The sequence below is a fragment of the Myxine glutinosa genome, chromosome 14 (assembly GCF_964187855.1).
Source record: "Myxine glutinosa chromosome 14, kmMyxGlut1.1, whole genome shotgun sequence".
Classification (NCBI taxonomy): domain Eukaryota; kingdom Metazoa; phylum Chordata; class Myxini; order Myxiniformes; family Myxinidae; genus Myxine; species Myxine glutinosa.
This window is the reverse complement of record NC_136274.1, coordinates 35360032-35384689: the sequence shown is the minus strand read 5'-3', so window position 1 is coordinate 35384689 and position 24658 is coordinate 35360032. Positions and strand designations below refer to the sequence as shown.

The window sequence follows — 24658 nt, the reverse complement described above, 5'->3', positions numbered from 1 at the left end:
ACTCGTCCCATCAATAGTTACCATGTGTAGAATGAGTAAGAAAATTCAGTGACGGGAGAACGAATATGAATGAATGATGGAATGTTTTTTTTTCGTTTTATTACTGGGCGTGACTATATACTGTATAGAGTATAGACTATACTATAGTGTATGTGTGTTTAAATGATGGCGGCTCCGTCTCCACAGTGTGTAACCGCAATAATAACTTGATAGTAAACACGTACATCATGTCTTTGCTGCAGACGGCACGCGGTGGTTACGCCGCGCTCGCTCGGCGCTCTCTTTGCGTAGAAGCGAGAAAATCGAACTTCGGTTACGAGGTCGTGACAGAAACGGAGAAAACGAAGAAAGGTAGGTGAAGGTATTAAATGGGAGGCGATGTGCGTACATGCGTGCGTGCAGGGCGGCCATTGGTATCGCGTCATTTTTCTTTGGAAATGTTCAAACATAATTTTAGTTCTAATTTTGTGGGTTATGATACTAATGTATCAATATTACCGAAAACGATTATTAATACTATCACAAACTATCAATGCATGAAGTTTAGTTCCATTAAGGTACGTGCTAGTTGACGTAGGTCATGCAGGTATTTGTGGTTGAATGACACCGCTGCGAACTATACCGCATTCCCGCTATACTCTGTACAATACAAATAGCCTCTGTGTACTTACTGGAACAATGAGAGCTGCAAAAACATACCTTGATTGTGAATGAGGTTGTATAAGCAAATGTAAAACAACACAAGATGACTGATAGACTATCCCAGACAAATTGACGTGTCTGGGATCCAATGCCAAGAGCGGGGACGCGGAAACGTGGTGATGGCCTCGACCTTGGTTGGCAGCGGCACGGCCCCATTCTTGGTGATGTGGTGGCCCAAAAAATCAACGGCCGTCGTGCCGAAGTGGCATTTGGCCGGGTTGACGATGAGGCCGTGCTCGCTGAGGCGCCCGAACAGTGTTCGGAGGTGGAGGAGGTGCTCGGCCCGGGACGTGCTGGCGACGAGGATGTCGTCCAGGTAAACGAAGAGGAACGGCAGGTCACGCAGCACGCCGTCCATCAAGCGCTGGAACGCCTGAGCCGCGTTCTTGTGTGTGTTGTGTGTCCTGTGTGTGTTGTCCACAGGCCAAGGCTCTGCCATTTGGTGTCTTATTGTAGCTGAAGCTATGTTACTACTCGCAAATATGATTGTGTGCTTTTCGAAGAAAGTGAATTAAATTTTCCTTTTGTAACATAATAAAACGGTATTGCAGGCGTTAATTATTATCATTAATATTATTATAACCCTCTTTATTCACACGACGTGCATTTTACAACAGTAAAAATATTTATGAAATTATTTCAATACAATTTACACTGGTTCCATCAGTAGTGAAAACAATACTATATATCTTAAATTTAACAAAGCAAATTAAACGATCAACAAATGTTATTACCTCCGCCACCAAAGGTGGATGGAGGTTATGTTTTCACCCCCCGTCTGTCTGTCTTTGTTTGTCTGTCCGTTTGTTAACAAGATATCTCAAAAAAGTTGTGGACGGATTCGGACGAAATTTGGCAGAGATGTAGCGTATGTGACAAGGACGAAATGATTAGATTTTGGTGAAGATATAAATATGGATTCGGCTACAATAATTATTTAATTTTTAAGTGATTCTTCACCATTGAGAGATCGGGCGAAAAGCGATTATATAACATTGAAGGAACTGCGCTCCAACGCGAGTCGAAAGAATTGACGCGACCAAAGACGGAATTCGTCCGAGTTGCTTTATTGAAACAAAACAGCTCAGGTATTCTGACAAGCCCGTTTTTCGGGCAACAATATATATACACATTTATGTCGGGAAGTTTGCCCGGCAAAAGCTATACCGGGCATGCCCGGGTATCAAGGGCGAGCCTTGAAAAGGCGAGTCTGGACCTGCCCGGGCGTGTTTGGCTGCGGCCTGGCAAGTCGAGGCTGGGCGTGCCCGGGCGCTCTGGGCGAGCACTGGAAAGGCGATAGCGGGCATGCCCGGACGCTCTGGGCGAGCCCTGGAAAGGCGATAGCGGGCATGCCCGGACGCTCTGGGCGTGCCCTGGAAAGGCGATAGCGGGCATGCCCGGACGCTCTGGGCGAGCCCTGGAAAGGCGATAGCGGGCATGCCCGGACGCTCTGGGCGAGCCCTGGAAAGGCGAGAGCGGGCATGCCCGGGAAAGACGAGACCGGGCGTGCCCGGGAGGTTCGGGCGTGCCCGGGAACAGTGAGTCCGGGCATGCCCGGGAGAGGCGCGTCTGGCCGGTGCAAGGCGATTATGTACATCCAGCGGTAACCGCTACACACGCCCCTCCAGAATCGACCTGCACCGGCAGGGTCAATTTAAGGGGGGTCCGGATGACCCGGCCGAAGCGACCCCTGGAGGGTCGTGGGGAGGGGTCTGACGTGGTGGTGGGTGGTCGAGCGGGGGGAACTGTGGACGGGGGGCGGCCTCGCCGCGGAGGAAGGGCCAACCGTGGTGGTCGGTCGACGTCCATGTGCGCCGGTTTGAGGCGGTCCACAGAAATCCGGCCCGGCCGGCCGCCGAAGTCGACGATGAAAGACTTGTCGCCCCGTCGCAGGGCCCGTCGTACGGCGGCCGGAGTGGCCCCCGGTGCGCGCCATGACGCACAAAGACGTACTCCGCTGTGCGAAGCGCCGGGGGGACGTAGGACTGGGGGCCACCGTGGCGGGACGTCGGCACGGGGGCAAATCGTCGGGCGGCCTCCTGGAGGTCCGAGCGCTGGCGAGCGGCGGACCAGGGACTGGTAGCGTCAGGCACGAATTCGCCCGGGACGCGGAGTGGCTGGCCGTAGACGAGCTCGGCGGCGGACGCCTGGAGGTCTTCCTTGGGGGCCGTGCGAAGGCCCAAAAGGACCCACGGCAGCCGGTCGGCCCAACCGTCGTCCTGAAGGCCGGCCATGAGTGCGGCCTTCATGGAGCGGTGAAACCGCTCGCACAACCCATTGGCTTGGGGGTGGTAGGCCGTGGTGCGGTGCAGCGTGACCCCCAACGAACGGGCGACCGCGCCCCAAAGCTCAGACGTGAACTGTGGGCCGCGGTCGGACGAGATGTTCGCTGGTGTGCCGAAGCGCGCGACCCAGGTGGCGATGAACGCCTGCGCCACGTCGGCGGTGGTGGTGGAGGTGAGGGGCACGGCCTCCGGCCACCTGGTGGTCCTGTCCACCATGGTGAGCAGGTGGGTGAACCCCCGCGAGGGGGGCAGGGGACCCACCAGGTCCACGTGGACGTGGTCGAAACGCCGTTCAGGCACGGCGAAAGGTGCCAGCGGGGCCTGGGTGTGGCGGTGGACCTTGGCTCGCTGGCAGGCCGTGCAGGCGTTGGCCCAGTCGCGGATGTTTCGTCGAAGGCCGTGCCAGACGAAACGCGCCGACACCAGCTTCTGAGAAGCTTTCCGGCCCGGGTGAGAAAGGCCGTGGATGGAGGCGAAGATGCGGCGCTGCCAGGAAACGGGCACGATGGGGCGAGGCTGGCCCTGGGAGACGTCGCAGAGCAGGCCGGTGCCCGCGAAGGGGATGTCGGCCAGGCGGAGGCCCGTGTCCGCCACGCGGAGTGCCTGCACCGAGGCGTCGGTGGTCTGGTCGGCCGCCATGAGCGTGAAGTCCACGCCGAGGTGGACCGCGTTCGCGCTGGCCCGCGAAAGGCAGTCGGCCACGGCGTTGTCTTTGCCGGCGACGTGCTGGATGTCCGTGGTGAACTCCGACACGGCGGAGAGGTGGCGCTGCTGGCGGGCCGACCACGGCTCCGTGACCTTAGCCATTGCGTAGACCAACGGCTTGTGGTCGACGAAAGCCGTGAACGGGCGGCCCTCCAGGAGGTGTCGGAAATGGCGAATGGCCAGGAATAGCCCGAGCAGCTCGCGGTCGAACGTGCTGTAGTTTAACTCGTTCGGCCGGAGTTGCCGGCTGAAAAAAGCGAGTGGCTGCCAAACCCCGTCCACCCATTGCTCATGGATGGCGCCCACCGCGTAGTTGGAGGCGTCCGTAGTGAGGGCGATGGGCGCGTTGAGCACCGGGTGAGCCAGCAGCGTTGCGTCGGCGAGGGCCCGTTTGGCACTGGCGAAGGCCGCGTCCATGGCCGCGGACCAAACAATGTCATGCTTGGCCGGCTTGCCCCGGAGGGCCTCGTAAAGGGGCTGCATGAGCTGAGCAGCGCGGGGCACGAATCGGTGATAAAAATTCACCATGCCGAGGAACTCTTGGAGGGCCTTGATGGAACGGGGACGCGGGAACGTGGTGATGGCCTCGACCTTGGTCGGCAGCGGCACGGCCCCGGTCTTGGTGATGCGGTGGCCCAAAAAGTCAACGGTCGTCGCGCCGAAGTGGCATTTGACCGGGTTGACAATTAAGCCGTGCTCGCTGAGGCGACCGAACAGTGTTCGGAGGTGGAGGAGGTGCTCGGCGCGGGACGTGCTGGCGACGAGGATGTCGTCCAGATAGACGAAAAGAAACGGCAGGTCGCGCAGCACGCCGTCCATCAAGCGCTGGAACGCCTGGGCCGCGTTCTTGAGGCCAAACGGCATCCGCAAAAATTCGAACAGGCCAAACGGCGTGATGACGGCCGTCTTCGGGACGTCGGCCGCCCGGACAGGTACCTGGTGGTAGCCCCGTATCAGGTCAATTTTCGAAAAGATGACCCGTCCCGCCAAACGGGCGGAAAAGTCCTGAATATGCGGGATCGGGTACCTGTCGGGGGTGGTAGCGTCATTGAGACGGCGGTAGTCGCCACACGGGCGCCATCCACCCCCCGGCTTTGGCACGATGTGCAGTGGCGAGGCCCACGCGCTATCGGAGCGCCGCACGATGCCGAGGTGCTCCAACGCGTCGAATTCGGCCTTTGCCACGGCGAGCTTGGCTGGGTCGAGGCGGCGGGCCCTGGCGTAGACCGGCGGGCCCGTAGTGGGTATGTGGTGCTCGATCCCGTGCCGCACCGCGACGGCCGAAAACGTCGGCCGCGTGAGGGCCGAGAATTCCACGAGCAGGCGAGCGAACTCGTTCGTTGCCGGGAGGGCGCACACCAGTTCGGTCGGCGCGGAGCTGCTCATTGTGCACGCCAGGGAGCTGAAGGTCTCGGCGTGGACAAGGCGACGTCGTTTGACGTCGACCAGCAGCCCGTGCGCGCAGAGGAAGTCGGCGCCCAGCAAAGCCACGGGGACGCTGGCGGTAACAAAAGTCCATTGAAAGCGCTGGCTGCCGAAGCAGAGGGTGACGATGCGTGGGCCGAAAGTGCGTATGGCCGAGCCATTAGCAGCGACCAAAGAGGGGCCGCAAACTGCGTCCAGCCTGTCCTGCTCGGAGGCAGGTATGACGCTCAGTTGGGCGCCGGTGTCGCACAGGAAACGCCGTCCAGACGCTTTGTCCCGAATAAACAGCAAGTTGCCCGAGTGGCCGGCGCTCATGGCTGGGAATGAACGCCGGCCCGGCCGTTTCCCGACCTGCCGAAAGTGCACGGCGGCCGGCACGTCCGAGCCTTGTGTCCGAACCTGGCGTGGTAATAACACCACGCCCGGTCAGGTGGAGGCCCCGGCCGTCGTGTCGGAAGCGGGCGGTGCGGCGTGGCGGCCGCCAGTTGCACCGGCAGTTCGGCCTCCAACCGCGCAGGGCGCTCGGGCGTCGTGGGCGTCGCCTCGGACGGCGGCGGGCTCCAGGTAACCGCGCCGATGTGCTGGCCCGCCGAGGAGATCTTATCGGCTTCCCTGGCGAGGGCGCGGGAATCCGTGATCAACGTGCCAGCCAGGGCGAGGCGTACCGGGTTAGGCAGCTGACGGAGGAACAGCTCCCGGAACAGGAATGCCGGAGAGTGCTCGCCGAGCAACGAGAGCATATAGTCCATGCGCTCGGACGGGCGCGTGTCGCCGAGCTCGGGCAGGTCAGGCATGCGCCGTGCGCGTTCTGCCGGTGAGAGGGCGAAAGCGCCGAGGAGGAGCGTCTTCAGCGCGTCGTATTTGTCAGCAGCCGGCGGGTGCTGGAGGAGGCTCAAGGCGCGGGCCGCGGTGGCGGAACCGAGCGCCGCCACAACATGGTGGAAGTGGGTGTCGTCCGCGGTGATGCCTCGCAGGGCGAACTGGGAGTCCGCCTGGGCGAACCAAACAGCCGCGTGAGTCTCCCAGAAGGTAGGCAGTTTAAGCGTCACTGCCGTATCCATGTCGGTAGGTCACCAATGAAGGAACTGCGCTCCAACGCGAGTCGAAAGAATTGACGCGACCAAAGACGGAATTCGTCCGAGTTGCTTTATTGAAACAAAACAGCTCAGGTATTCTGACAAGCCCGTTTTTCGGGCAACAATATATATACACATTTATGTCGGGAAGTTTGCCCGGCAAAAGCTATACCGGGCATGCCCGGGTATCAAGGGCGAGCCTTGGAAAGGCGAGTCTGGACCTGCCCGGGCGTGTTTGGCTGCGGCCTGGCAAGTCGAGGCTGGGCGTGCCCGGGCGCTCTGGGCGAGCACTGGAAAGGCGATAGCGGGCATGCCCGGACGCTCTGGGCGAGCCCTGGAAAGGCGATAGCGGGCATGCCCGGACGCTCTGGGCGTGCCCTGGAAAGGCGATAGCGGGCATGCCCGGACGCTCTGGGCGAGCCCTGGAAAGGCGATAGCGGGCATGCCCGGACGCTCTGGGCGAGCCCTGGAAAGGCGAGAGCGGGCATGCCCGGGAAAGACGAGACCGGGCGTGCCCGGGAGGTTCGGGCGTGCCCGGGAACAGTGAGTCCGGGCATGCCCGGGAGAGGCGCGTCTGGCCGTGTTCTGGCCGGTGCAAGGCGATTATGTACATCCAGCGGTAACCGCTACAACATCATATTTAAAAAAAGTTATGGACAAGTTATGTATAAACTTGGTGGATGAGTTGGTTCGGTGATGAGAATAAGCCAATTAGATTTTGGTTCAGGTCCGAATCCAGATCCGGCCTATCAGTGGGATACAAAACATAAACTGTTCACCAGGCGTAGGTATGTGATCTACTGAGTGACGTTCTAGTTACAAATAGGGTTTTCAGGTCAAAATTTATTTCATCATAAAATGTTATCATCTTGGTATCAGATGAAAGCTCTGGAAGAAAGAAACACATAGCATTTAATGTGATCAAATTTGGTTTTCATGATATTGTATTTTAAGGGATGAATAATATGCCATAATCTCGCATAATTTTAAGTGATGACCGACCCATCACGGTGTGCATGGATGCCCCATGATGGCCCCAATTTTGGCATAATTGCCAGGTTCAGATTATTTGTTAATAATTACTAAGGTGGCAAATTGAGATCGAGCAAAATTGTAGATGTAATTTATTCCTTTGGGTCAAAGTTGAAACACGTCTGCGTTCCACTCATCTTGCATTCAGACGCGGAAAAGCTGCCAAAGTCGGCATGTCGTGCCTTCCCGGCAAATTTTGGAGGCCGAAATAAAGAGATTGCTCAGTGAGCATTCAGAGCTTCACTTCCCAAGCAAAGAACTGAAAACTATTGCAAACTAGAATCTCCATTAACATACAATTCTGCTCAATATTTAGCATTAGTAACATTTAGCAATATATACGAGATCGATAAACACGCATTAAAACAGGAATATATTGTTACGGTTTTTAGAACCTTCACTAGTAAATTTTAGTAAATGTTTCCCTTATAAATAATCCCCTGTAAATATCCCCATCAATTGGCTTGTTAAAGATCGCACCCTAGTTAGTCCATGTACAACACGTAGCGAACCATAGGACCTCTCCGTAGTTATTTCATTATTATGTGTTTCAGTTAAGGATCTGTTCCCAATAGTTGAATCTGCGTTGCATTAATCAAATAAGATAGGCCCCATTCCGTCCATTTTGCTCTCTCCCTCTCCAAGTTGTGATACTTCGCTTGCCAGCCGCGTTCGCCGCCGTTGCATTGGGCTGTTTTGCTGGCACCATGCCGCCATATGCCATGCGGTCAAGCCGAGGAAGAAGGGGGCGGAGCCACCAGAACAAGGTGTGGCATGTCGACTCGTCAGCAGAGGTGGAGTCAGCAAACCCTTACCGACCAACCAGCGCCGCAGTGAGCAAACCGGTAGGCGTGTCATCGGAGCCGGCGGCTTGATTCTGACACGGACAATAAAAGCGGCTGCGAGGGACTGCTTGGAGGAGAGGAGTGAAGGAGTTGAGTGAGAAGGTTCATGAGGAGTTGAGTGAGAAGGTTCATGAGGAGTTGAAGGAGAAGACGTGATCCGGCAGATGAGTGAGGTACCCGACGAGGATACGGAGCATTGTAAGGAGGAGAGTGGGTCCGTTTGACGGCGACAATCCCGCGCTTTATTCGCATTGTCCGAACGTGTGAGATACGAGACCAGAAGCTGCCACTGGCTGTTCACTTCCAGCCCGGAGCGTGGACCTGGAGCGGACCTCAATGCTGTGCCTCTGCCCGGACCTTCCAGCCCTGCTGTCCCACCTGGACCTTCTCCCTCTTCCAGTCATTCCTGCCTGCTATTCCCCTTTCGTGTGAGTCTGTGTGTTCTGTCCTAGGCGTTGATAATTAAGACTGTTTTTAAGGTTGCCCTGTGTATCTGCTTTTTCCTACTTGTATATTTGCCTTTCGTTTCCTGTTTTAGTATAGAAATAAACCTGTGTTCTTCCTTTACCCTTTTTGGGTCTTTGCCTTCCTCTCATCCGGTCGCTTTAGTCTTTTCCCCATTGAGTACCTGTGGCACGATTTGGCCAACGCGCATAATCGGGTTAGTCAATTGCTAACGGCTCAAATCGCGGATTGCTAAACCGCTCGGCAAATACCATCTTGTCCGTGGTTCGAGCGGTACTTGTCTCCCTGCTTTGCGGAGGGATTGGTAAAGGTATTCGGGAGAACACCTTGACCAATAACCCTGACCAATCTCACCCCGCAAAGGAGCGTTATAAGTACCAGGACTAGAGACGGCCAGATTAACAGGCCAAGGGGATTAACCCCCCCTTGCTAAGGGGAGTGCCGTCTCTGAGATCCGTAACAATATAATGAATGATCGTTTTAAGGCCATTTTTCCCTTCTAGAGTGGGGGTTAGGCTTGCGGGCCCCATGACAATCATGGTTCCCTGTTTGAAGCAATGTTTTTATGGTCGGATGCCCTTCCTGACGCCAACCCTTGGTCGCCTCTTACGATGCGCAGGGATACGGTGTACCTATTCTAAATCGGGGTACACACCATGATCATTCATCCCAGCAAGCTGGTACTCAGCAAGCTGACCTCGGAAGGATAACAGGCTGAGTCAACCCCCCTGGCGTTAATTCAGCGATCGACCGGGATTCGAACCCAGTATCCTGGGATCCCAAGCCGGCACCCTAACCGCTAAGCCAACACCAGGCTTCGCCAGGCACCGCTAACCGCCAGGCACCGCACCGCCAGGCACCGCTAACACCGCTAAGCCATGCCAGGTGATTAATTACCCTTAATCCATAACGAATTAACATAACCCCACCCCTCGTCATGACAATTATACACTTACGCGACATCCGGTCTAACGGACTCCCTACTTATGGTACATGGGGGTTCTTCTTCTTCATCGCGACATCCGTTACAATTCATCACGACATCCACGAAATCCTTCATCGCAACATCCGTCTTCGTCATCGCGACATCCTAGCATGGTAATCCATACACTTCTACCTGGACGAAGGTATTTCATTGCCTACCCCCTCCCCCCCCCCCCCCCCCCCCCCCCATAAATGGAACAATAGGTATTTGGACTATCTTCTGACATCAACATATTTTCCTCAACCATCTCCTCATCACAATATCTACTGAACAGCAACATCAATTTTAATGCCAACTGAAATCGATTATGCTTAGAAATGTAAGAGAGGAAAACAATTTCACTTACAAAGTGGGGACACTTTGGATCAAAGGCATAGGTGCCACGGGTGTAGAGTTGAGAGCCATTAAAATGCAGTGAGAGGACGTAGTTGTGGCACTTCTCCTTTTCTCACATTTTACAGCATTAAAACCATTCATTCTCGCATTAAAACAGGAATAAAGCACAAAATAATAAAATGAATGAGCAAAACATTTTTGGCAAATTACAATTTCAAATAGTCAGTAAAACAAAATTCACTTTACACCTGTACATACACACAAACTTCTCAAATCTGTGGAACCCCTGATATAAAGTACTTGAAATAATTACAAAAGTGTATGTTATTCTTGATCGCCATTCTCTTTACCAATGCAGGTTTGACTTTGTTTGATGTGGTATCTTTTCACCCTTGTAGTTTATGGAGTATTCCAAAATGTGGCTAAAAATTACGATACGATGAACGATGCCATGAGCCTGGGCATCCACCGCTGGTGGAAAGACTCATTTATGCGCTTGATGAACCCGACACCAGGAATACGACTCCTGGATGTGGCTGGAGGGACAGGTAGGTCATGGGATGTGGGAAGGGAAGTCAACATAATGCTGTAAATGTTAAAAGAGCATCGAATAAATAAATGATTGTGTTAAGAAGGCTTGAATTGAACCGTTTGTCATTCCCATCTGAACATTGCCCATACGTCACCCAAGGATAAAAAATCAATTTTCCAATACCTCCCAGCATTGTTTTCTTGCATGTCATATCTCGACAAGCTCCTTTATAAACATCTAAAAGTACAACGTCTGCATCATCACTTTTTTTTCACTTTAACAGCTCTCCCCTTCTCCTTCTCCAAATCCTCATCATCCTCTGATTCTTCCTCCTCCAAATCTCCCTCTCTCCTCCTTGAAATCCCTCTTCTTCAACTTTTCTCCTCCTCTTCTTTCTCCAAAGCCATCTCCATTTCCTCCTCCTTATCATCTCCCTCCGTCCTCCAAATCCCCCTCTCCCCTCCTTTAAATCCCTCTTCTCCAACTTTTTCTGCTACACTTCCTCCTCCAACCTTCCTCTTTTTCTTTCTCCAAATCTTTCCATTACCTGCCTTTATCACTCCCCCTCTTCTAAATCACCCAACCTCTTCCTCCTCTCCATATCTTCCCCTGCCAACTTGCCTCTTCCCCCCCCCCCCCTTTCCTCTTCCCCCTCCAAATCCTTCTTCAATGAGCAGGTGATTAAAGAAGCTGTATCCTTAGGGTAATTGTTTAATGAAATGGCTTCTAATGAACTGTATCTATAATAAAGGTTCGCATGGAGTTTTGCTTATAATATGAATAAAAAGTGAGAATATCGTCCAAATTACTTTAAGCTCAGATCGCCAAACAAAACCTTTTGCTTTGCAGGTGATATTGCATTCCGGTTCTTGGATTACGTTTCATCGAAGCCTCACAGAGCACTTCAACAGGAGGAGCAGGATCCATCATGGGAAGAGATATCACAGATGTATGAGCAACAGGAGGTAGAGCAGAGCGTTGATAAGAGTTCCATGGTTGCCGTCTGTGACATCAACAAGGAAATGCTGCACGTTGGACAGGCTCGTGCAAGAGAGAGAACCAGCACAAATGGTCGGTCGGTGGTGTCACTAATTCTTTACAAGTGAATGTTAAGCGGTGTATAAATTTGGTGCTTTTTTAAGACTTGCATACTTATTATTCAATATGGAACTAACTTTATTATACACGTGCGACTTGCTGCTTTTGAGGTGATGAGTTGTTGATGGCAAAAGGGTGGTGGGTGTTAATAGTTTGATGTTACAGTTTGTGTAAATACGACAAGTATTCAAATAAGTTCTAGTTGCTTCTGGATGTGGAAAGATCTCGAGCTGTATCAGGCATTTTCTTGCTCTGCCTCATACTTACAAGTAGTTTCTAGAGGGAGGGGCTTTCGGAAATGTTCACGAGCTTTGTGTATAGGTGGCAGAGCAGAGCTGGGAGGGGAGGAGGGAGCGCAGAGATGAGCCAGTCATCGGTTGCTCTCTCGTTAGTTGTTATCTGCATTTGCGGGTTTCAGAAGGTGGAACAGAGCCTTCCCAGCTCTCAAAGTCTCAAAGTGTGCGTGCGTGCATTTGTGTTACCGCAACGGAACTTTGAACAGGCCGGTGTGTGTGTGTGTGTGTGTGTGTGTGTGTGTGTGTGTGTGTGTGTGTGTGTGTGTGACTGTGTGTGTGTGTGTGCGCGCGTGCACGCACGGTCATTAAGCATAACCTATCATTTTTCTTGCAAACCCCCTTTCCTCCCCTTGCCTTTCTTTTCTTCTTTCTTTTTTTTCCTCCCCCCACATCCACCTCTCTCACTAATCCCACCCCTCTCTCTCTCTCCCCTACCCCTCTCTCTCTTTCTCCCTCCCTTCTCCCCTCGCTGCCACAGCTCTTGCCCCCTCCTTCCACTCCCCTCCTCTCCCCTTCCTCTTTCACTCTCCTTTCCTCTCCTCTCCACTCTCCCACTCCACTCTCCCACCCCACTCCAGAAACCACTGATGACCTTAAAGAACCAGTGAGACTTGCTTTAATCGTATCGCTCCACAAATGTCTGGAACATGCCCAACAGAAAAAGAAAAAAAAAACACCTTTAGAGGCCATTTTTCCCCGCAAGCAGGGGTTGGCCTTTTTCGGGGACCGTGGTTGTTGTTGTTTTTCGGTCCCCTTTTTGAAGCAATGTTTTACGGCCGGATGCCCTTCCTGCCGCCAACCCTTTTTGTCGCCTTTTACGACAAGCGGGGAATTACCAGTGAACTGGTACTCAATTAGCCGACCTCGGAAGGATGACAGGCTGAGTCAACCCCCCTGGCGTTAATTCAGTGATCGACCGGGATTTGAACCCAGGATCCTAAGCTGGCACCCTAGCCGCTAGCCCAACACCAACAACACACAAAATGCCCAACAGAACATGGCGCTTAATTATTCTCTGTAATTATGATGATGAAGCACAAACGGATCCAATGGACACTTAAGGCTTGTCATGTGCTGTAAAAAAAAAAGTGTAATAAAGTAAACGAGTACTGCAAATGAAAGTCACGTGGTATAACTTGTAGAACCCTTCAGTGTTTTCAGCTAATGTGATAAAAGGCAATGTCACAATTTTTACAAGGAGTGACAAGACATTGTGGCCACACTGTATTTTAATAAAATTATTTCATTTTCTTTTTTTTTTTACTGTCAAACTATGTGTTAGAATGCGTGTTTAAATTATCTCTGTTTGAGCCAAAAAGGTAATATCGTAGGTTAAAATTACGATGTCCCTCCCCCACCCCACCCTGTCTTATTCCATTACTGTATTTTTATGGGAAAAATTTATTTCATTTAAGTCACATTTATCAAGAACGCATCCTAGATGTAAATCGATGTATCTCTGCACTGTGATACTGGCTAGTGGCTACCACCAGGTGACGTTTGTGTCCTTATGTTAGCACATTATCTACCGAGAGACAGACAAACACAAATGCAATATACTCTCTGGCGAGTGTAATAAACGCAAGCTTGGACTATACCCGTCTGCTGCCCAGACACGACTACACCCAGACACCGATCGATTAAAGACCTTGGGTTTGGTTACCATCAGCCTAAATATTTTTGTCCTGTCTTTGTGTAACCTTCTGTGGCCTACACAGAACCTCCATTTATATAATTATTGTTTCAATTTTGGGAATTTGCGGAATTGAATGGGTGAGAGGGATTTGAGGTGAAAATCGATGGGTTTTTTTTTGTACAACATGAAGCTTTCTCCATGGCAGGTCTCTCGTGGATCCTTGGTAATGCTGAGGAGCTGCCCGTGGCCGACAATAAATTTGACGTCTACTCGATAGCATTTGGCATTAGAAATGTCACGGACATCCCAAGGGTGAGAAAATGAATTTCCTTGTTGTGAGAATTCAACTTCTTCCCATCGGTAAATTAAATATTTTGTGTTTGGGGTAAGGTGTAAACGTGCATTATCATAATATGCTTCATCTCGACATTGTACTTTTTAAATACCCTCAGAGAGGAGCCAATCTTAGAGGTAATCTATATATACCCCAAAATTTTTTTTAAAAAAGTAGGGAGAGGATCAGGGAATGTATGGGAATTGTCGAGAAAATTGGCATTATGTAGTGTGGGGTTCTATGGATTGGTGCTTCATGGGCAAGACGTTTCATCGCAGTGTGTTATATGCAAATGGACGCTCATGTGTCTTGGTGGAATTGTTTTTCTTTGCATTTGGATGCCATTTCTATTGATTGTTGCATTTCCAAGGCTTTGGACGAAGCATACAGAGTACTGCGTCCAGGCGGAAGGTTTATGTGTCTGGAGTTCAGCCACGTGAGAAATCCAGTTGTAGAAAGGTAACAAGATGTAATGCTGGATTTTTAATCAGTGTGAACATGATTTGTGTCCACAAGATCGATAAATGAATTGTGATGCTTGTCCATAGATGTCCACAAGAGGTTTTTCTCTGGATATTATTGCATGAATGTGTGAAACGATCAATTTAGACGCATTGAGAATTTATCCTTACGTGACTGAGGCAATTTGATCACTTGAAGCTGAACTTGATTTATTTATCTATTTCCATCTTGCAGATTGTACGATGTTTACTCATTCCAGATTATCCCGGTTCTTGGGGAAGTGATAGCAAAAGACTGGAAGTCTTACCAGTACCTGGTTGAAAGCATCCGGCTGTTCCCAGATCAAGTAAGTTTAATTATCCCATGGAGGGTCATGATGGTCACCTTGGCCAAATTATTTCGAGACCACAACGTACACGATGCATACAGTCAAGGCCAGCGCAACCATAAGGCAAACTAGGCAGTCACATCGAGCGGCAAAACTCGGGGGTGGCAAATTGGCTGAGGGCATGGCTGTGCTGCTGATGCAGTGCCCTCTTCTGCTAGTTAGAACAGGAATTTGGCCATGGTGCCAGCGATAGCTCACCTACTCACTGGAACGCTCGTTTAACATCTATCCGAAGGACGGCACACATTGATGAATCACTGTGCCTGTGAAACACCGGGATGACGGTTTATACCTGGGTTGGGATTCGAGCCCAGGTTAGACAGCTTAGAGGCGAGTGTGTGCATACGTCTAGGTCTCGCGCTCTAGGTCGTCTTACCAGCCCCTGCATTGTAGTAAGAACCATGAACGCCACCTGAAAACTGCAGGTAGCGGTGGGTGTGTCATGGGCTTACGCAGTCCAGGGGAGAACCAATGGCGCACGATTGTAAGGTTAAAATCGCAAAGGGGTGGAGTTATCTAGCGGAGAGGGAGCTCGGCAGTCAGCACGTTCGGTGTAAGACTTCGTTGAGGACGTCGAGTGAATTGCGAGACATTGCAAGACGAGTTCCAAAGCTGGCACGACGCAAGATGTTTTGAACTTTGTTTGCAAAAATAACCTCACATAATGTCCCGCAACACATTTATTGCTCTCCGCATCCAGAAGGCGTGAATGGTGTTGGTGCTTCCAGAAGGCGTGAATGGTGTTGGTGTCCTGTTTTCTGAGGAGTTTGTAGACAGTGTGGTGAGTGTGATGAGAGTGAGTGAAAGGTTTATGATGGTGAAAATGATGATTGGAAAGCTCTTGGTGAACGTCATCTCGGGATATGCTCCGCAGGTTGGTCGGAGCGATGAAGAGAAGGACAAGTTCTGGTGTGCAATAGAGAAGCTGATGGAAAACGTGAAAGATAAGGAAGTTGTTGTGGTAGGAGGAGACCTAAATGGACATGTGGGAAGGAGTATGGACGGTTTTGAGGGATGTTCATGGGGGTTATGGATATGGTGTGAGAAATGGAGAAGGTGAAAGGATTTTGGAGTTTGCTGATGGAGCTGATTTGTTGATTTGTAATACTCAGTTCCAGAAAGAGGATAATAAGCTTGTTACAGACACGTCAGGTGTGTCGACGACAACCGCTGACTACCTTCTGGTGCGTAGGCGAGATAGGGGGCACCCCCGGGACACAAAGGTGATCCCGGGGGAGGAGGCTGTTTCACAGCACCACTTGGTTGTCTGCGACATAAGGGTGAAAGGTGTGAGGAGAGCTCGGCGGGTGAAGTACCAACCGAGAATGAAGGTGTGGAGGTTGAAAGAGGTGACAGTGAGTGAGGCATTAAAAGAGAGGCTGAGTATGGCAGAGGATGATGTGGTTGAGCTTGAAAGTGGTTGGATGTCAATGAAAGATAGTCTGTTGGGAGCCGTTGGTTCAGGATTGCAAAGCAGATAGCGAAACAGAGGTGTGATGTGATGGGGGTGAGTTGCTTGAAGGATGAAGTGGGAAAAATCATTGTGGACCCAGATGGAATTAAAGGAAGATGGAAGAGATATATGGAAATACTGTTGAATCCTGAGAATGAATGGGATGGCAACATCGAGAGTAACTCAGTTTTAGGACAGGCAGAGAAGATAACCGAGAAGGAAGTTGAGGAAGCGATAAAAGCAATGAAGAGTAGAAAAGCGGGAGGGCCGACGGGAGTTGTGGGAGATAATATATATATATATATATTTTTTTGGGAAACAAGATCGAGGCTCGTGAAAGAGCTAACATATGTTGAAGGCAGCGGGAAATTGGGGTGTGAAGAGAATGATAGAGATCTGCAATCTGGTGGTGAAAGAAGGCCGCATTCCAATGGATTGGGAACTGAGTACCATCGTCCCTCGAAACAAGGGGAAAGGTGACCCTCTGGACTGTGGCTCGTATCGAGCGATAAAGTTATTGGAGCATGGAAAGAAGGTATTGTATAAGGGTATTGGAGAGGAGGATAAGGAAGAAAGTGAAGATTGACGAAATGCAGTTTGGATTTATGCCAGGAAGAGGAACGACAGACGCACTTTTTATTGTGAGGCAGTTGCAGGAGAAGTACATGGAGAAGAGGAAGAAGTTATTTCTTGGGTTTGTTGATCTGGAGAAAGCATTCGATAGTGTTCCACGTGAAGTAGTGACATGGGCAATGAGGAAGTTAGGAGTGGAGGAATGGTTGATCAGAGTGGTGATGGCAATGTACAAAAGAGCGCGCACATCTGTAAGGACGAAGGACGGGAACAGTGGTGAGTTTGAGGTGAAGGTGGGAGTGCATCAGGGATCGGTACTAAGTCCACTACTATTTGTAGCTGTGATGGAGGTGCTGGCTCGGAACGTAAAGGAGGGTTTTCCGTGGGAGTTGTGTGCAGATGATCTGGTGTTAATTGCAGAAAGTATGGATGGACTGAAGGAGAAGATGAACAAGTAGAAGGAATGTATGGAGACAAAAGGTCTGAAGGTGAATATCGGAAAAACGAAGGTGATGGCAAGTGGTAAAGCATGTGGTGAGGTGGAAAGAACTGGGAAGTGGCCGTGTGCTGTTTGCAGGAAGGGTGTCGGAGTGAATTCCATCCAATGTACAATGTGCGCTGAGTGGGTTCATCAAAAATGTAGTGGTTTGAGAGGGTCATTAACCAGTGTGGCAGCTACATTCAAGTGTAAGGTGTGCACAGAGGGAGCTGCAGATGGAGGAAATGTTGAGTTGGATCTTGGAGACGGCGTGAAGCTGGAAGGTGTGAAAACATTTTGTTACCTAGGAGACATGCTGAATGGAGAAGGTGGATCAGATTCGGCAACGGTTGCTAGAGTGAAATGTGTGTCGAAGAAGTTTCGGGAACTGAGTGGCGTGCTGATGAGGAGGGGAGTGTTGTCGAAGTTGAAGGGAAAGGTGTATGCGGCATGTATGAGAAGTGTTATGATTTATGGGAGCGACACATGGGTAATGAACGTAGAGCAGCAACAAAGGGTGGAAATGCGAATGGTTCGGTGGATGTGTGGAGTATCGTTGAGAGATAGGAAGACAAATGATGAATTGCGAAAGATGATGGGAATAGAGCCTGTGATTGATGCTGTGAAGAGAAACAGTTTGAGATGGTTTGGTCATGTGTTGAGGAAGGATGAAAGTGACTGGTTTAGAAGAGTGATGGAAATGAATGTAGAAGGAAGTAGAGGACGGGGAAGACCGAGAAAGACTTGGCTAAAGGTGATCGAAGAAGAAATGTGGGCAAGGGGGTTAACAAGGAGAGATGCAGAAAATAGGGCAAAATGGAGAAGATTGTCATGGGGACCGCAAGGCTAACCCCCGCTCTGGCAGGGAAAATGGCCTTAAAATGCATGTTGTTGTTGTTGTTGCCAGCGATAGCTCGCCTACTCACTGGGACGCTCGTTTAACGTCTATCTGAAGGATCGTGCCTGTGAAACACAGGGATGACAGTTTATACCTGGGTTGGGATTCAAGCCCAGGCTAGACAGCTTAGAGGCGAGTGTGTGCATACGTCTAGGTCTAGCGCTCTAGGCCATCTTATCAGCCCCTGCATTGTCGTAAGAACCATGAACGTCACCTGAAAACTGCAGGTAGCGGTGGGTGTGTCACGGGCTTACGCAGTCCAGGGGAGAACCAATGGCGCACGATTGTAAGGTTAAAATCGCAAAGGGGTGGAGTTATCTAGCGGAGAGAGAGCTCGGCAGTCAGCACGTTCGGTGTAAGAGTTCGTTGAGGACGTCGAGTGAATTGCGAGACATTGCAAGACGAGTTCCAAAGTTGGCACGACGCAAGATGTTTTGAACTTTGTTTGCAAAAATAACCTCACATAATGTCCCCCAACACATTTATTGCTCTCCGCATCCTCTTCACCCTCCCTGTTTCTTTAGCCAATGGTGAGCGAAGCTTTTCCAAGCTAAAGTTGATCAAAACATACATTGTTGCATCATTGAGGAACTAAACTCTTTTTTGGCTTTCCACCTCGTCAATAGAACATGAAAATGCACAAAACAGTCACCAGAAGCGACTTGTTTATACATTAAGTAAACTTAAATCACGGAATGTAAAATTCTAAATTGTAATGATCAGCCTTATTGCAGTAACACATAGTATGACATCATGTGATCCATATTACACATTACGTATTTAGTGCATTTATTTACGTGCATATCCTTTTGAAAGTGCAGCACAATGGGAATATACAATCGGCATCAGATTCGCCAAAGGGTAATTGGAATGTTGTTGATAAACCGCTTTTGGTTTTGAAGTGTGCCATTCTGTAAAGGGCAATCGACACATCTGTCTGATCTCCAGCCGCTTCTCGATGTTCAATACGCCGTGTCTTTCTGAAAAGATTCAGTGGATGCTAGTATCCTCCTGTTTTTGTAAATTTGTTTTCTCATCATAATTGGTACTTGTTGAATACGAGCATGTGACTTTCACGAGGGGTGATCAATTTGTTTGTGGCCCAACCTACTTGTAGTCGTAGTGGGATGATGAAAGTTGTAGAGTATGAAGATGTATTCTTGCTAATTACATATTTACCCTCGCAGGAGGAGAGGGTATTGTATTTGGGTCCGTTTGTTTGTCTGTCTTTGTTTGTTTGTCTGTTTGTTTGTCTGTCCGCACAGAATAAATATGATTTTCTCTGCAACCGTTGGTCCGATTGACAGGAAATTTCCACCATAGGTGCAACTCCACCTGTATAATTTTTTAAATAATAATTATGACGTCATAGGTCACGTGGTATGGGCGCCATCTTGGAAAAACTTTGCACCTCTATATCACCGAAAGCACTGCATAGAAAAAATTGAGTCATGGCTCATTGTAAAGAACTCCATGGGTAATAACATCTGTGAATGATGTCATAATTCGACAAGCACAATACTTTATCCGATCAAGATGAAATTTCTTGAGCGTCATCTAGGGATAAATTGGCGGAGGGGAAAAAATTATGATGTCATAGGTCACGTGGTTCGGCCGCCATCTTGGAAAAACCGAAAAACTTTGCACCTCCATATCTCTGATAGTGCTGCATAGAAAAAATTGAGACATGGCTCATTGTAAAGAACTCTCCATGGGGAATAAAATATGTTAATGATGACATCATAGGCCTCCATTATGACGTCATAATTTGGCAGGCACAAAACTTCATCTGATCAAGATGAAATTTCTTGAGCGCCATGTGGGCATAAATTGGTGGAGAAAACAAATGATGACTTCATCGGTCGTCATATTTGTTTTTAACACAAAAGCCTTAAAAACCACTGAAAACACATCCTGGCGAGTGTCTGCAATCTCTGCTCTTTCTTGTTCTACTTGTAGATTTTCCAGAGTGTGGACTCAGTAGGGAACCCCCTAAATTCAGTCAAAATGGAGACATTGGAGATTTGAGCTGTGATAAAGTGCCTACACAAAAAGGCTTGCTTCCCAAGCAAATACATATGGATATGGTAGTGTTAAGATCCTAGGCCTGGTGTTGGCTTAGCGGCTAGGGTGCCAGCTTAGGATCCTAGGATCCTGGGTTCGAATCCCGGTCGATCGCTGAATTAACACCAGGGGGGTTGACTCAGCCTGTCATCCTTCCGAGGTCGGCTAATTGAGTACCAGTTCACTGGTAATCCCCTGTTTGTCGTAAAAGGCGACACAGGGTTGGCGGCAGGAAGGGCATCCGGCCGTAAAACATTGCTTCAAAAAGGGGACCAACAACAACAAACAACAACAACCAGGGTGCCAGAAAAAGGCCAACCCCCGCTTCGCGGGGAAATGGACTCTAAAGGTGTTTTTTTTTTATGGTAGTGTTAAGAACTGGGTAGCTGAGTTTAAAAAGCATGGCAGAACAAGCACTGAAGATGAACACAGATCAGGTCGTCCAGTTGAGGTGGCAACACCAGAAATAGTGGGCCAGCTGCATGAAGTAGTAATGAAAGACAGACGAGCACCCATCAGGCACGTAGCTCTGACATTGGGTGTCAGTTTTGTCTCGGTTTAATCAACCCTCACAGGCAAATTGGGTATAGCAAAGGTGGGGGATGATGGGTTGCCCGAATGCTGACAATGGACCAGAAAAGGGCTGGTATGGTCATTTCCTGTGGGCTATTCGACCGTTTTCATGCTGATCCAGCCGACTTCATATTTTAGATTGTCACACAGAACGAGACATGGGTTCACCAGTTTGATCCTGAGACCAAGCAACAGAGCATGCATTGGAAACACACAGGGCTCCCAACCGCTTGAATGCTCAACAGGACATCGTCAGCTGGAAAGGTCATGGCGATTGTGTTTTGGGATTTTTATGGTGTGATGATGGTAGACTTCGTCGAAAAGGGAAATACTATTAGCAAGTTAAGTATTATTTTGATGAACTGCGCTGGTTACGTGATGCAATTAAGCAAAGTAGGTGAAGGCCACTGACCCTGGGCATGCTGCTTCTCCACGACAAAGCCTCTCCATACACAGCCCAACGTTTGGTGGCTACTGCTGCTAACTGTGGGTGTGAACCTCTGCCAGGTCTAACCACATCCTTGTATTGTTCCCTCATCTAAAAGAAGCTCTGCAGTGAAACAAATACGATAACTATAACTGCATTTGGTGGAGTGCATACATCTGCCAGACAACAGTTTGATCGTTGTATCCCACTGACAGGCCGGATCTGGATCCGTACCTGAAACAAAATCAAATGGGCTTGTTCTTGTCTCCAACCGAACTCATCCACCTTGTTTCGTCGTAACTCGTCCACAATGTTTTGAGATATCGTGTTTTATATCACTTTTGTTCTTATCTCTCAATGGTTAAGAATCACTTTAAAATTGTAGTGTCTGGATCTGGATCTTCACCAAAATCGAGTTAATATGTCCAACACCCAACCTGTCCATCAAGTTTCGTCTGAATCTGTCCACAACTTTTTGAGATATCCTGCTCACAGACAAACAGACAGGGATGACAACATAACCTCCCTCCACCTTCAGAGGCAGAGGTAACGGTAATGCTGTAATGGCAGCTGTAGAGGACCTCGTAGAGGGGTGCGACAAGGACTTCCACGGAATGGTCATAACCAAGTTAGAGGACTGATGGAATTGCAAGGAAAGATTATGTTTGGAAATAGTGAAATGAAAGTGATTGTACTCGACTGTATAGTGTTTTCCTTGTGTGGCCATAAACAAACTGATCACCCCTCATGTATCTCGTACAAAAATGGGGGCCCAAGTTCATTCCGATTGTTATCTTGTCGAATGCAAAGGGTCGTCATTACAAAATCCTTCTCCTGGTTGGACCATTACACTATTGTATAATATCACAGGTTGTATACTGCAAATGATATACAGTCACATGAAAAAGTAAGTACACCCCATGTAAAGTTTTGACTTTTTCAACATATTTCAACATACAGCTATTTGATCTTCATTTCAACAATATTGATAGATCTATAAAGGTGATATAATATAACAAATATCATGAAACATTTACATTTTGTAGTCCATTGTATAATTTAAATAAACATAAATGCAAATTTCGCATGTGGAAAAAGTAAGTACACCCTTGGCTCTAATAGGTGGTATTGCCCCTTTTTGTAGAAACAACCTCAAGTAGGCGTTTCTTATAACTGTCTACCAGTCTCTGACAACGACTGGGAGAAATTTTTGCCCACTCCTCCATGCAGAATTCTTTCAGCTGTGCGATGTTTGAGAGGTTTCTTGCATGCACAGCTCGTTTCAAATCCCCCCACAACATCTCAAGGGGATTTAGATCCGGGCTTTGACTTGGCCATTCCAGAACCCTCCATTTCTTTCTTTTCAGCCATTCCTTGGTGGATTTATTGGTATGTTTAGGGTCATTGTCATGTTGCAAGGTCCACCTTCGGTTGAGCTTCAACTTTCCGACAGCTGGCCTCACATTATCCTCAAGCACCCTCTGGTACAATGAAGAATTCATAGTGGATTCTATGCTGGTGAGCTGCCGAGGCCCTGATGCAGCAAAGCTGCCCCAGACCATAATATTTCCACCACCATGCTTTATAGTTGGTATCAGGTTCTTGTGGTCAAACGCTGTCTTTGGTTTTCGCCAAACATGTCTTCTGGTACTGTGGCCAAATAGCTCTACCTTTGACTCATCTGTCCAGAGCACATTGCTCCAGAAGTGCTGGTCTTTGCCTAGGTGTTCATTGGCAAACTTTAGTCTTGCCCTGATTTTCTTTCTGGACAGCAAAGGTTTCCTCCTGGCACACCTCCCATGCAGATCAAATTTGTGCATCCTCTTTCTAATGGTAGACTCGTGCACTTTGACATCAACAGTGGCAAGAGCTACCTGTAGGTCCCGTGATGACATTCTGGGGTTCTTCGAGACTTCTTTCAGCATCTTGCGGTCTGCTCTCAGGCTGAACTTGCTGGGGTGGCCTGGCCTGAACAAGTTGGCAGTTTGGAATCTTCTCCACTTGTAGATGATCTTCCAGACAGTCGAATGATTGATTTCAAATTGTTTGGAGATCTTTTTAAATCCCTTCCCAGACTCGTAGGCATCCATAACCTTCTTTCTGAAGGCATCAGAGAGCTCTTTTGATCTAGGCCTGGTGACGCCGCACACTTCAACAACAAAGAGCAAACCAAACTAAATGTCTGAGGTTTAAATAAGACAGGTTCCTCCAAGATCCTCTCTAACGATGTTCTAATCATTTGCACCTGAGCTGGTGCACCTGATTCTAATTTTAGGTATTTGAAGTATTGATAAATGTAGGGGTGTACTTACTTTTTCACATGCGAAATTTGCATTTATGTTTATTTAAATTATACAATGGACTACAAAATGCAAATGTTTCATGATATTTGTTATATTATATCACCTTTATCTATCAGTATTGTTGAAATGAAGATCAAATAGCTGTATGTTGAAATATGTTGAAAAAGTCAAAACTTTACATGGGGTGTACTTACCTTTTCACGTGACTGTAGTCACTAAGTTTGTTATTGTATGAAATGTTTGCAGCATTTGCTGTTTTTGTTTGTGTTTTTAACAGGAGGAGTTTAAATCCATGTTGGAGAACGCTGGCTTCAGGAGCATTTCCTACACCAACCTCAGCATGGGCATCGTTGCTATTCATTCGGGATTTAAAATTTGAACTTTGATCTCGCCGGGTTATTTTGCTGAACCCAACACCATACGTCTGTTGATCCATTTATGCTGATGCTCACCACTTCGACTGCGCTCCTTTCTGCAGTTTAATGTACGAATGTGTTAATTATTTAATTATGAGTGGGCTTGTGTTGAATAAAGATTACCAATTGTTATGATTTTTCCTATCGATGAACTGTGAGAATCTCCTTGCTCTTCCATGAGCCTAAACTCTTTTGTACCCTTGCCATGCTCCCTTTTGTAAATTAAACACACCACTCGCACAATGATCTTCCGACTGAAGTGATATGCATATGGCAGCTTCGCTGTCCTTGTCTCAGGACCTTAAACCTGATGCCGGATTTTATATTAAAACTACAGGGTATTCATAGAATACTTACTTACCCCGTGCAGTCAACTTTGTGTGAGCCAACTCTTCTGTTTTTCAACGGTATTTTTTCTTTGATACAATATGGCTGCCAGACCACGTGAGCGATGACATAAATTTACATTCTCCAATATAAATGTTGCATAGATCACGCCCAATACATTTCAAACTGATCAGACTAAACGTTGTACTTGTCGAATTATGACGGCACCAATGACATCATCATTAACATATCTTATTCCCCATGGGGAGTACTTCGAGGCGAACGGCATCGCGACGGAAGCCCGGATGAAGGCCGTCTTCCTGTCCGTTTGTGGGGGTGAGACGTTCACACTCGTTAAACACCTGATTCGTCCTCGGACAATCCAGGAGCTCACGTATGCACAGCTCAAGGCCGCTTTGAAGGAACATTGTAATCCATCTCATTCAGTCATCCTGTGTCGGTCTAATTTTTACATGTGCAGACAGCAGCAAGGTCAGTCGATCGCAGACTTCATTGCACACCTCAAAAAACTGTCACATCTGTG

At 48.8% G+C, this 24658-nt stretch overlaps 1 protein-coding gene across 3 annotated transcripts; it reads left to right on the top strand.

Moving 5' to 3' along the window:
* Positions 1-28: 28 nt before the first annotated feature.
* Positions 29-24033, top strand: COQ5 (coenzyme Q5, methyltransferase). 3 transcript variants are annotated; one of them, XM_068135534.2, is made up of 7 exons: positions 29-351; positions 10255-10404; positions 11238-11459; positions 13624-13730; positions 14123-14211; positions 14449-14560; positions 23649-24033. In XM_068135534.2, exons 1-7 carry the CDS (start codon positions 228-230, stop codon positions 23748-23750), a joined length of 906 nt encoding a protein of 301 aa, XP_067991635.1. In that variant the 5' UTR covers positions 29-227; the 3' UTR covers positions 23751-24033. The 3 variants fall into 3 exon arrangements, with proteins under 3 accessions (XP_067991635.1, XP_067991636.1, XP_078624149.1); XM_068135535.2 differs by lacking the exon at positions 29-351 and adding an exon at positions 796-1018; XM_078768023.1 differs by lacking the exon at positions 29-351 and adding an exon at positions 7366-8498.
* Positions 24034-24658: the final 625 nt, after the last annotated feature.